The 13,113-nt window shown below is 51.7% G+C and overlaps 1 protein-coding gene across 4 annotated transcripts in view; it reads right to left on the bottom strand.

Annotated features, from left to right (window-relative positions):
• Positions 1 to 2,303: 2,303 nt before the first annotated feature.
• EPN2 (epsin 2) overlaps positions 2,304 to 13,113 on the bottom strand; it is a 77,837-nt gene continuing 67,027 nt past the window's right edge. For 3 of the 4 annotated variants that reach the window (XM_063112390.1, XM_063112387.1, XM_063112388.1), the window contains 4 exons: positions 10,125 to 10,301; positions 9,403 to 9,489; positions 7,052 to 7,267; positions 2,304 to 4,896 (listed from right to left, as the gene is read on the bottom strand). In XM_063112390.1, the coding sequence (XP_062968460.1) occupies positions 4,598 to 4,896; positions 7,052 to 7,267; positions 9,403 to 9,489; positions 10,125 to 10,301 (779 nt within the window). In that variant the 3' untranslated portion in view covers positions 2,304 to 4,597. The remainder of the gene's footprint in view (positions 4,897 to 7,051; positions 7,268 to 9,402; positions 9,490 to 10,124; positions 10,302 to 13,113) is intronic. The other variant, XM_063112389.1, reaches the window with a different exon arrangement.

The following is a 13,113-nucleotide window of genomic DNA, read 5'->3' as shown; positions in this document are numbered from 1 at the left end:
CCCATCAGAGCATTTTGGGTTTGATTTTTGGATTTAGGGATGCTCAACTGCATGTATTTTGCAAATATTCCAAAATTCAAGCAAATCCAAATTCCAAAACACTTATGGTCCCCAGCGTTTTGGATAAGAGATGCTCAACCTGTATTACAGAACAACTACACAAAGCAAAGGCCCTGGACCCCTCACGGGCTGCTCTGCTTCTCTGCCTCATTTTGTGGCAGCTCCTTGAGCAGCCGTGCTCTCTGGCCACGTGTCCCCCCCCACCCATGCCAACTGGCCTTCTTTTCCATCACTGTCCTGAAACCTGTCAAGCCCATGTTCCAGCCTCAGGGCGCATCTGCCCAGCCAGTCAGCAGCCTTTATGTACTGGGTCACCCTCTTGTATTTATTATCCAATTGTTTCCAACATTATTAAACTGTTTCAACATAGAAAGGTTGAAATAATCTTAACAATGAACACCACATGCCCACCACCTCGGTTTTACCATTATCATCTTCCTACACCTGCATTTCCACACGTCCGTCTCTCGTTCAAACCATCCTGTTTTTAGTGCATTTCAGAATAAACTGCAGACATCATGCTTATCATGAACTAGAGTGCAATATTTTTACTGTTTTTATTTTGAGTGAACATTTACGTGCAATGCAGACATCTCAAGTGTGCCACAGCTGAGTTTGGATGAATGCGTACCCCAGCCCCAAGGCACAGAAAGTCACCATCACCTCAGTAGATTCCTCAGCCCCTGCCAAGGTGGAGAACGATGCAGTGAGGAGCTTTGGAGGCTGAAGGCGCCTGGGGAGTGGGGAGCAGGGAGGCACGTGTGACCATCTCCATGGACAGTCCAGGCCCCAGGCCCCAGACTCACCCTCACTCACTGTCACAAAAGCCGTGTGTTCACCAGCCTTTCCTTTTCTCCTGAGCACACTGGAAGACTGCATCTCCCAGGCCCCTCACATCCAGGTGGGTCCACGGAGTGTGTGCAGTGGCCACTCAGCCCTGCTGCCCTGTTTGTTGTTGTCAGGGGAATGTGCAGAGAAGGGGTCTCTAGTTTGTAGGCTGGGCCTGCCTTGCTGGAGAAGGCTCTGTCTTGCTGGACCTGGGCTCTGACCTGGTCACAGAGATGCAGTGGGACGGTATGGTCTGTGTGTGGGAAGAGCACCGACTGCAACAGTAACTGGCATGTGTGAACCAAGCCCGTTTGCCGTCCCCTGGGCACAGAGGGCGTCTGCGTTTTCCCATTCCTCGTCTGGATGGGACCTGGGACAGTTCTGGTGCTGGACCATGGGTGGCAGTCATGTAAGAGATCTCCCACACTTGACCCTTCTCAATTTTTCCCTCTGAAAGCAGCCTTCAGGGCTGTCTGTGGAGGATGGCAGTGTCTCAAGATGGAAGCAGCTTGGGTCCCTGAGTCACCCACTGTGAGAATAAATTCATATTGTGTCAAGCCACCAAGACATGGAGCTTTGCTACCGCAGTATAGGCTGGAGCATCCCAACACACCCCTCCTCTTCTCCCGTCACGTGTGCAGAACGGACCCCCTCAAACCCCAGCTGAGCCCCGCAGGGCCAGGCTCATCTGCTCGCCCGAGTGGCCTCTGGGAGCCAGGTGCTCAGCAGAGAGCAGATGGGCTGCAGGGCAGTCCAGGGAGCGGCAGCCTGAGCAGAGGCCAGAGCACAGGGCCAGGACCTCCCTCCAGCCCATCTCAGGCCTCTCCACCCACCGTCCCATCTGCACCTCCCCGACCACCCATGCCCTGCCTTCTCCTACAATTGAACACCTCTTCCACCTCTGCTGCCTGGAAACAAGCTTCTGTCCTCCAGCGCTGCCCTCCTCTGATCACAGGCTCTGAGAGGGCCTGGGCCCTCTGCACCAGCCAGCTATTGCCAGTGAAGCTGCGGGTTGGCTGGCAGCTCCCTCCACATGCTCCTTCTGGGACCCTGCTGACCAGGTGGCAGTGGGAACCCCGGCCTTGGAGCTGGCAGACTTTCAACTCCACTGATGTGCAGGCCCTGCAAGGGTGGACGCAGGAAGGGGTGGGGATGGGCCAATGCTTCCACCAAGGGCAGGCTTTCCCCGAGGTTCAGGGGCACCAAGTGCCCAGCTCACACAGGCACCAGGACCAGGCTGGTGGCTTCATTCGTGGTAGGCAGAGCTGGCTTCTGGGCAGGAATTGGCTCCCTAGCCTACCCACCCCTGTCCTGTGGCACAGGATTGATAGAGACGGGGCCGGGGAAGGACACAGCCAGAAACCGCATCATGATACAAATGATAAATTATATTTATACAGTAAATAAGTATCAACAGTCAACACAAGTTCAAAACCAGCCACCGGCCCCTGGGACTGATTAACGGCTGGATGACTTCCGCCACCACGGGGCCATCAGGAGGGAGCACATTGGCCCATGGCAACACGCATGGCACGGCCGGTGGTTTCAGGATCAGTGCAGCGGGCAACAGGGACAACGTGCACTCAGAATGGCTATGCCGGGAGGCGAGGCATAGGCTGCTTTCTTGGGCTCTGCTGGCCCAGTGGCTGTCACGTTGGGGCCTCAAAGTCTTGTCAGGAGGGCTCTTATCTGTTAAAAAAGAATCACTGACCCCAAGTAGTTGAGGACGGTCTACTGACCTGTAAGGCTGGCCCAGGCCCTGCACCATTTGAGGGAAAGCACCTTCCTGGACAAGCACCCTGCATCCCACCGTGCCCCCCACACTTCCCCCAGGCAGGAAGGGCCCAACCACCAGCCTTCCTGAATGGCATCAGGAGCCCTGAGGCCCAGCACCAGGTCTTGGTTCTGGCAGAGGGTGGGTGGTCAAGGACTTGGGGAACGTGGCTCCGGGGGCCTCAGGACAGCATGTTTGAATGGGCAGTCCTCCCTTAGAGCCTGTACATCCTCTCAGCAGCCCAGAGACCATTCTAATCTCTCCAGTGCCAGTGCTAAGGGTCAGAGCTCCTTCTGGAACCAGACAGGGGCAAGCAGGCGGTCAGCTGCCCTTGGATCTGGAGGTGAGGTGCCCACCCCTGGGGACAAGCAAGTCTGTTCTTTTAATTTGACTTAATACTTTTTATAGTGGTGGGTGGGGTGAGGACAGCAGGAGGTTGGGAGAGGGAGGTAATATTAGTGCACGTTTGTTAAAAATCTATCCCGTGTGAGAATATTTTTCTCCAAAAAAAGAGGATTATTTTTAAGTCTGCAACATGTGTCTGGGGTTAGCAGGTAGGTGGATCAGGGCCAGCCCTGGTCCCACACCCCCATCTCATCTGGGGACCATCCCCAGGGACCTGTGGGCACCAACCCCTGGGACTACTGCCATTTCCACATTACCCCATCTTTAACCTGAGCGTGGATTAAGACAGAGGAGAGAGCACAGATACACAAGGTTAAAGATTCTTGCATTTCAGATTTCCACTCTAAGCAGAAGTCCTTAATCCCTGCATGCCTTTAATTTTAAAAAGGAATTAATTGATAAAAACTGGTGAGTCACATTCATACGTTAGATTTTTTTAACTTTCAAGATGTTGGTATATCAGTAAGAAAAACAGCCTCTCTCAGGATCTAGCCAAAAAGGCTGAAAGTCAATCAGTTTAGTAATTCACCAAAAAAGGGAGTTAGAGAAAGGAAAGGCAGCCAGGGGCTTGGGGTTTTGTTGTACTGTAGTTTGTTTTTTTTAAATAAACATCATCTTTTATGTGTAACCAAATTCCCATATTTTATCCTATAAAGAATTTGCTTTAGTTTTTCCATAAGGCATTTTTTTCATCCAAACATCTCTTCCTTTTTAAATTCTCTAACAGAGTAAAAACCATAAATAAGAGGATTTAAACCACTAGAATGACATGTGCCAATATCTTAATTCAGCCAGACCTGGTAAATTCTATCAAAACTAGACAGTTAAATAAGAACCACGTTATAAAAATATTAGCCAAAAAAAGACTATTAGATAATTCTGCAAACTCAAATATGAAACTGTACTAAACAAAATATGTGCAAACGTATACAAGCATAGAGCCACGTGGTAGGGTTATGCTCAGATTAGTTTTAAAGCTTGCTCTAGTGGATTTAATTCAAGAGTTGTCCACGGTGGTGGTGTTTGCTTTGAACTCACACAACGAGCCAAAGAAAAATAAAATATACACAACCACTTCCCCAAAAGGTGTCTGATGGAGCTGGCCCTTCATCCCATCCACACCTGGGACCACCTGGGTGTACTTAGGGCTGGGGGGTGGGGTGCAAAGACCAGACGACCGACCATCCCAGGTCCTGGGCTAGGCAATGTCCCAGGCACCCTTGGGCTGAGATGGGAGCAAGGGCAGCACTGGAGATCACGCCTCCTCATTCCAGACCTCAGAGGAGCCCTGTCAGGACCTGAGCAGATGGGAGGAGGTGTGAGGGCAGGCCAGGCTGGGGACAAGAAAGCACGCCTGCTTCAGGGGGTGAGGACACCCTGTGGGCCGCTCCATTCTGAGGCTCGGGGCCATAAAGACAACCCTTTTATCAGGAAGCTGGAACTTGAAAGCCCTAACACCCCCACCCCCACGGTCCCTGCTTGGTGTCCGCTCTGGGTGTTCACGCTGGGGCGGGTCCCAGGCCCAGGGCACTAGAGAAGGAAAGGGTTGGTTGTGCTGGTGGCCTGAGCTGCCGATGGGGGGATGCCCACGCTGCCCACCATGTTCATCGTTGCAGGGCCCAGTGGTGTCAAAGAAGAACCACTGGCCCCCATAGCTGGGAGTGAGGCTGCAGAGGTCATGGGGGCCGTGGCCATGGGCTCCACACTTGGACCAGGCCCGAAGGACGTGCTGGTCCCTGGGACTGGGCTCCCCCGCAGCTGGTTCAGCGTCAGCGGCTGGGGCTGGTTCACCTGGAAGGGGTTGATGGGGGCTGGGGCAGCAGCTGCACCTGGGGAAAAAGCAGGTGGGGCAGAGACTGAGCTGTCAGGACAGCATCTGTCCCTGCCAGGATGCAGCTTACTGGTACCAGATTTGAGCTCCAGGTCAGGGGCTGTGTGTGTTCTGGTCCCTGCTGTACCCTCCAGTCCTATGACACTGTGGCTGGGTCTATGGAAACACTGGGACACATTTGTTGACTGCATGAATGTCCATTCTGAGGATGAGGAGACAAAGGCTGAGAGAAGCCAAGTGACATGTCCAGGGTCACAGAGCTAAACAAGGCAGTGCCAGGAACACACCAGGCTCAGGGACCCCAGCTCCTCTGCAGGGCTGGCACACTGGGATGCCTTCAGCAGCACACGGCTGCCCCTACACCCAGCCCTGTGACCACAGGTGCCTGGCACAGAGGATGGCAGAGGGCGCGCAAGACCTGCACCCTGCCACCATGAAAGCTCAGAGAAGTCGGGCAGCCGAGAGACTGATGTAGCCTGGTTTACCCAGCGTCTCTGGGATTGACTCACACCACAAAGCCTCTTCCCCCTTTTAGCAAAACATTTACTACCACGTAATGTGGGTGCTGCCAGCACTGAGTCTCTAGAGCCCAGCCCCTGCTCACCGAGGGTGCCCATCAAGGGGCAGCCCCAGAAGTCAACACTACGGAGACAAAGCTGCCACTCTTCCAATCGCACGGGGGAGGCACACAGAGATCCTTGCATCAACCCCCCATAACCCTAGGAAAGGGCTCTGCCCATCACCCCCAGGTACAGCTGAGGAAACAGAGCCCCCATAACCCTAAGAGAGGGCTCTGCACCATACCTCCAGGTACAGCTGAGGAAATGGACTACAGAGCAGTACAGTGACTTGCTCGAGCCCACCAGCCAGGAAGGGACAGAGCCAGGACTGCGTCTTTGGTCCATGGGATCCCACAAATGACAGCCCAGGGCCACCTGTGTGGCCTGCAGAATGGCCCTGGAGATCCAGTAGAGCTGCCAAATTTTCTGCCATCTTGGCTACAGCCCCCAGGGACCATGACCGGTCTGCAGACAGCAAAGCTGCCCTACGGCTCCAAGGTGGTACTGACAGCTGATGGACACAGCTGGCCAGTGGAGCTCCTGCAGGGTCCTAGAGGGCTCTCTAAGCAGAAGAGGCAGGAGCCCTCCTGAAGCAGGGACAAGCTCCAGGCTGGCTGAGGAGCCTGGGTTCTCATTCAGCTCCAGCCTGGGGGCCACCTGCCATCCTCACCCATCTCCAGACCTCATGGTTGAGTGGGACCCAGGAACTCCCTAACTTGCTTCTGCCCGAGGGTCCCCAACCTCAGCCCCTCTAAGCCCAGAGGTCATTCTCCATTGCAAGGTCCTGTCAGGGGCGGTGGCCCAGGATCTTCAGATTCCCTACATCATGGGGTCAGGTCCGAGGCTGAACACCTGACAGGGGACACATTCCTGCCTGTGGGGAGCCCAAGGCCTTGGGGAAATCTATGAGGAAGGAGGGCTGCCTGTAGAAGAGGATCCACCGAGCCGGGTGCTGGAGGGTGAATAAGATGTCTCCACTGGAGGCAGGACATTCCAGGCACAAAGTTAAGGAATGTTGCAGAGCTCGGTGTAGCTGAGGGTTGGATGCACCCGGGGAGGGAGGGTGGGGTTGGGTCAGGCCACAATGTCCCTGGACACGAAGTCAAGGGGCTGGGGGCTTGTCCTGCAGCCAGCGTGGAGCCCCTGAAGGGCGCAGAGCAGAGCCCTGCACCGGCAGCAGAAGTGAGGTCCCTGGAGGGGAGCTTATACTAAACAGCCAAGTTACATCTTCCCCCAAAAGGGGAGGTGCTGGGCAGCAAACGCAACTACTCCGCACCCCAGCACCCCGTCCTCCTCCGCCAGATCCGGAGCTGGCACTTGCTCAGGGGGCTCCCTGTCAGGGGCACCAAGTCGGCGGCAGCTGCTGCTTGGTGCTGTCCACCGAGAGAAGAGGGACTTCTGCAGCCACGCCCTCCCCGCGTGGTGCTGGAGGGAGGCTGAAGCACCAGGTCTGGAGATCCTGCTGGCTCCGCTCCTTCCCACCCACAGGCGGCGTATGGGACACGGTGTGGGTAGAGCCCCCCAGGAGACCTGCCACACACCCAGCCTCAGGCCGAACAAGCAGCTGAGTGAAGCCCCGGGATGCAGGCCTACCTGGTGCCAGGAAAGGGTTGAGGGACTGGGCCGGCGGGGCGGGCCTGGTCACCAGCGAGTCCAGGTTCACCAGGGCCGCGTTGGGGCCCAGGAAGGACTCGGGTGTTTTCCGGGCACTGCTGGGCTTGCTCGAGGCGACAGTCGGGGGTTGAGACTCAAAGGGGTCAGGGCTTGCAGTTCCATTGTTTTGGGATGGCACAGAGGCCACGGACTCGGCTACAAGACAAGGACACACACAGGCACAGTAAGCACGGAGGGCAAGGGCCCCAAGCACCTAATGCTGCCAACCCTGCGAGCATCAAAGCAAAACAGGGACGTTCCTGGTGCCGCGATTCCCCGGCGGACACACAGGGCTATGGACAAAATGGCGTGGTCACTGCAGGGTTGCTCCAACAGCCCCAAATGGAGACACACAGCCAGTGTGGGGCGGGTTAAATAAACCTCGCGTCCACATAACCAATCAGCAAAACGCAGTGACAGAAGAATACTTTATGATGAGCAAAGAAAGCTGCACCAAAACATTAAGTGAAGAAAGCAGGTTACAAAACTGCATGTAGCACAGTCCTCCGCAAATACTAAGACATTACTTTGGGTTGGGAGCTAGGTGTGGGTAATTTACCTTTTTAAAATTTTCATTTTCTAAATTTTCTATAATGAACAGGAATTTCTTGATAGTAAAGAAAGAGCAAATTGTTTTTCAAAATGCAGCCAACAGAGGGTGTGCTGAGATAAGCCAGTGAGAAAGCGACTGCTCTGTGGGACGCAACGTGGCCAGGATGTAGGGGCTCTGAAAACAGTCCTGCTTCCGCTCAGCGATCCCATTTCTAGAAATCCAGTCTAAGGAAATAATGCAGAGTGTGAACAGAAATAAAAGCACAGACACGTTCACAAGAGCATTATTTACTTCAGCAGAACTTGAAATCTACCCAAAACGTCCTCCCCAAAAGTAAGGATTAAATGAATTAGTGCTGAGCCATTCTAAGAGATTCTATATAGCTACAAAGTCTTCTCTAAGTCATGAGGAAATGTTTTCAATCTGTCAATCCATAAAAATTGGGGTGGACAGGCGGGCAGGACTCAATCCCACCTGACAGCACGAGTTGAACAAATGACTGTGGGAGCTCAGTGGCCAAGTGCTGGTGAAAGGATTATAGAAAATTTTCATTTTCTTCCATAAACTTTTCCAAATTTTCTACAAATTGGAAATTCCAAATTGTACTATTCCAAATTTTCTACAATGGGAATACTTCTATAACTGGAGATAAACATGTTAAAAGCCAACATGTAACAAGGGCCCAGCTGCTTTCTCGCTGAGGCACAGGGTCAGGCAAGGACAGGTGAGGTTGCACTCTGGCCTGTGGAGGAGACACACCTGAAAACACCCTGAAAAGCAGCACGTTCTTGAAGCTGCCTCTGGCCTCCTGGCTAGGAGCCCCTGCATTTGCTCCCCTCCCCACTTAAGCCTTCGTCCCGATCCCCAATGAGAGGGGGCCAAAGGGGTGGTCAGGGATGCTGGCTGCTTATACCTTAGACCAGGGCCCAGCCAGACCTGTGGCTGCAGCTAGGGGGGCTAAAAAAGAAAGGAGAGGCAGAGGAGGAGGGTGGGAGGGAGGAAGTGGTGGGGATTGGGGAAGGTGAGAGGGGAGGCCAAGAGAAGAGAGACAAAGGACAGAAGTCGCTGGGCATGGCTGGGGGTGTGATCCCAAGGTGGACACAGGCTGCCCAGCTCTGTCCCCACTCCACACAGGACTACGTGAAGAACACATCCCAGGCCTCTTCCCAGGGCCCCTCCACCCCCAGAGTCTCTTCTTTCTGCACCCACCTGATACCCCCGCCAGCCCAGGGGCACAAAGGGAGGAAGCTGGGTTTAGAGACTGGACTATCTCCTGGGCAGGGCCTGTAACCTGGGGGATGATGATGTGGGGCAGTGATTGGCCCCCACATGCCCAAGGGCAGGGCTATCTACGAAAAGGATGCACTGTGAGGAGTAGGAAGTTTGCAGGAGGAAGGTGTCTGGAAACGATATGGGGGCCACACAGGGCTGGGGGGCCAGGGTGGTGGGTTTCTGTGGGGAGCTGCAGGGCTTGTTTGACTCAGAGATGCAGCCCCAGGGGAGAACTGGCGAGACACAGAACTGGGCGCAAGCTGAGGGAAAGGAGAAAAGCTCACAACTTTGTGGCTTTTCACTGTTGATGTGTGAATTCCTGGAATTAGAAGATTCAGGCTCCCAAGATCAAAATACAAAGAAATGCATGAAGGTGATCGGTTTTGAAAGCTGATTATTATTTCTGCAATAACTGAGCTGGTCAAATGCACAGTATATTACTGAAACCACCACCACCTTTACATACCTGTTTTTTTTGAAGTTCGGAGGTTGTCAAATTCAGAAAAGTCATCTTTAATTGTACCATTCAAATTGCTGAAGAGATCAAAGGACCCTGGGTAGACACAGAAGCCAGCAACTCAGTGGGTGCATCACACGACTTCGTGGCACTTCAGCTGCCCAGTCCACTCCCTGGGGTGGGCTGGCAACAGGGGCTTCTCCTTACCTACCCCACCTCATGGGGGAGAACTCCAAGAGCCAAAGGGGGCAAGATGGGCTCAGGTCTACTGGTAAGCTGGGAGGAGAACCAGGAAGGGAGCAGGAAGCCTGGCCTCCCAGTGCACAGTGTGGGAACCCACCTGCCACTGCCTCTATCATCCCCGCCCCAAACAGATAGCAGAGGCACATGGAGCAGGGTATGAACGCTAGGATGAGGGTCTGTAGGAAGTTACCTGAAGGAGTGCATGGAGGCCAGCCTGCCCAGGGACCCAGGGTGAGGACAGGGCTGTGGCTGTGGGCCCAGAGCAGCCTCTTCTCTCAACACCCAATCAAGAAGCCCTTAGGGAGGGAGGTGTGGGGTGTGCAGTGAGTGTGGGCTCACTGCTTTTGGTGCTTGGGATCTGGGGATCGGGACAAAGGCTAAGGCGGGGAGGGGAGCAAATGTAGGCAAACCAACAGGCCGAGGGCCAGGACCAGGAAACGCTGCTGGGCCAGGGGCACTCAGAGCCCGGGCAGGATTGAGGGGCTCACCAGAGGCAGACATGGGCTTGGCGGCTGAGGCAGTGCCCCAGGCATCAGAAGTAGTTTTCCCAGTACTGGGGGCAGGCTGCTGCAAAGCTGCCCAGGGGTCTGGGCTCTTGGGGACAGAGTGTGTGCTGGCTCCGGTGGGTACTCCCCATGGGTCGACAGAGGCAGCTGGCTTGGCACCTGTCGGAAGGTGGGATCGGGACTCAGAAATGCTCTGAGAAAGTTCTGGGAAGCTGGGATGAGAAGGAAAAGGATAATGGGCCATGCCAGGATGTGTGCCCTGTGCTAGGTGAGGCAGCCACCCAGTGTGCTGTCCCACACCAGCAAAGCTAGCAGAGCTGGAGCCCAGGCCTGACAAGCCCGGGGAGGGAGAGTGCTGGGCCAAAATGGCCCAGGAGAGCCCCTCTGGTCAGGACCAGGAGGAAACAGCTGAGGGAGACCCTCTCTGAGCTCCCTGCCACACACGAGGCTTGCAAAACGCTCCCTGAGCTAAACCCCACTTTAATGGACCATCTGAAACAAGCCATCTCCCCACAGAACCCAGGCTCCCTCTGCAAACAGGGAGCCCAGGGCAGCCCTCCCAGCTCAGTCCTGGCTCTTCAGAGGCACTGAGAGGCATCCTCTCCCTGCTGGCTTTGAGCAGTTTCTACTTTGTGACAGAAGTGTAAACAAAACAATGAGCACCAGGTGAAGAGGAGTCGCAAACTAAAAGCCATGTACTCACCACCCAGCTTAAGCCCTGAAACATTTTCAAGCTGTGAGTGACAAATCAATTCAGTGGGTCACAAGTGGCTGCTTTTTTTTAAAGAAAAGAATACATCTGAGTGCATCTGATGCTAAGTGTCAATCCTGTCGTGTGATGCACTTGTGTACATATGCGTAAATATAGAATACATCTTCTGGGGAGCACCACAACAGATGTTTGGACACCACTATTTCCTTTCAGGGACAGGAGGTGCCTCCCCAGTGACACCCCACCCTGATCACCGTGAATTGTGTGATCGCCATTTTCTTCTTCTTCTAGTTTATCATGTAGTTATACCTTTAAACAACCGATGAGTTAGTTGTGCTTATTCTCTGAACTTTATAAAGACAGAGACACACCGTACACATTCTTTTGTGACTGGCTTTGTTCACTCCACATTCTATTTCAGAGATTCATCTGTGTTGAGGTGTGGCTGATGAAATGCATTTGTTTTACTGCTGTATGGTGCTCCATTTCATGCAAAACAAAAGGCACAACAATTGCTCTTGTTGAAGGACACTGGTTTGGTTTTGTTGCTTGTCTGCCTCACATCCCCTTATTCAAATGTATACACGAGACTGCTAGGCCACAGGCAACCTTCACTTCTAGTAATGCCAAGACCACTTCACCACAATGGCTGTGCTGGCGTGTGTTCCCTCCAGCAGTGCCTGCAAGTCCTGTTGCCCCAGGAGTTGTCCCATAATCTCTCTAATGCTTAGTATGACCTTACTTTTCATTTGTGCCTATCTGTTGGGTGAGAAAAGTTATTTTATTGTGGTTTTTATATGCATTTCCTTGTTCCTTAATGAAGCTATACATCTTTTCATACATTCATGGGTCATTCATAATTCCTCTCCTACAAGGTGCCTGTTTGAGTCTTTCATCCGCTCTCCTTAAGGGCTCTCTCTTTCTTATGGACTTGTCCAGCAGCACGGATGAAGTGTGCACTGCTCCCACGGACCTGTGTGCAGAGCCTCCTCTGCATGCGCTGTCTCCAAGCCTTACCACTGGGCCCGCTCTTCTGTTCCACTGACCCATTTATCTAGCTCCATCCCTGAACCTTCCTAATTATCCTCACAGATGTCGTTATGATTTGAATTCCTGGTATCTGGTACAGGGAATCCCAACCTCGTTCTTGGCTATTCTTGGTCCTTTGCTCTTCCATATTCATATAGTCAAGTTTAAAAAACAACAACAAAAAAAACATTGTTGGGATTTTGACCAGAATTGTATTGTATTTCAGATCAATTTGGGGAGAAGTATTATCACTATAATAGCAAGTTTCCCAAACCAAAATCATGGGGTTTACTAAGTTGTCTTTAATATCTTTCAGTGAAATTTAATATGTTATCTTTTGTCTTCATAAAGAAATTTATACAACTTTTGTAAGATTTATTCCTAGGAACTTGGTATCTTCTTAAAATTTCATAATCTATTTATCTATTGTTATGCAGAAAAACAATTTAATTTTGTATACTGTTTTTGTGTCCAGCAATCTTAATAAACTCTTAATTCTAATAATTGAAAGCCACTCTAATTACTGATTCTAATAATTCTAATAACTCTTAACTCTAATAATTTATCTGTAAAACATTTTTTATATTCTGTGTACACGAGCATACACAAATGATGACTGTTCAGTGTTCTTTCTACTCCTTTATACATTTTCTTGTCTAACTGCACTGGCTGGGGCCACAGGCACAACATAAAGTAGGAGTGCTGACAGCCAGCATCCTTGTCTAGCTCTTGGTCTTACAGGATCAATTCTCAACATTTTACCATTAAGTAGAATGTTGGCTATAGGCTTTTTCCTTTTAGAAGCCCTTTGTCAGGTAATGAAAGCTCCTCATTATTCCAAGTTTGCTGAGAACTTTGCTATGAATGGCTGATGAATTTTATTAAACTGTTTCTGCCTCTATTAAGCTGATCACATGATTTTCTCTTTTAATCTGTTAATATGGTACATTAATAAATGTTATAATAGATTGGTCCTTGCAAATAAAGTTTTTCATGATGTACTACATATCATTTTTAATATTTTCCTGGTTTGGGTTTTGCAATTGCTTGTTTCCTTGGGATTTTTGCATCTATCTTCAAAAGTGAGACTGGCCTAAGATGTTTATCCTCGCACTTTACTATCTTTGTCTGGTTTTGGTGTTAAGGTTATGCTAGTTTCATAAAATGAATAGGAATTTTCCCTATTTTCCTATTTGCTGAAGGAGTTTACAAAATGGAATTGCTTCTTGA

This window comes from Cynocephalus volans, chromosome 10 (genome assembly GCF_027409185.1).
Source record: "Cynocephalus volans isolate mCynVol1 chromosome 10, mCynVol1.pri, whole genome shotgun sequence".
Lineage (NCBI taxonomy): Eukaryota > Metazoa > Chordata > Mammalia > Dermoptera > Cynocephalidae > Cynocephalus > Cynocephalus volans.
Note: the sequence above shows the minus strand (reverse complement) of the source record. Positions and strands in the feature narration are given on the sequence as shown.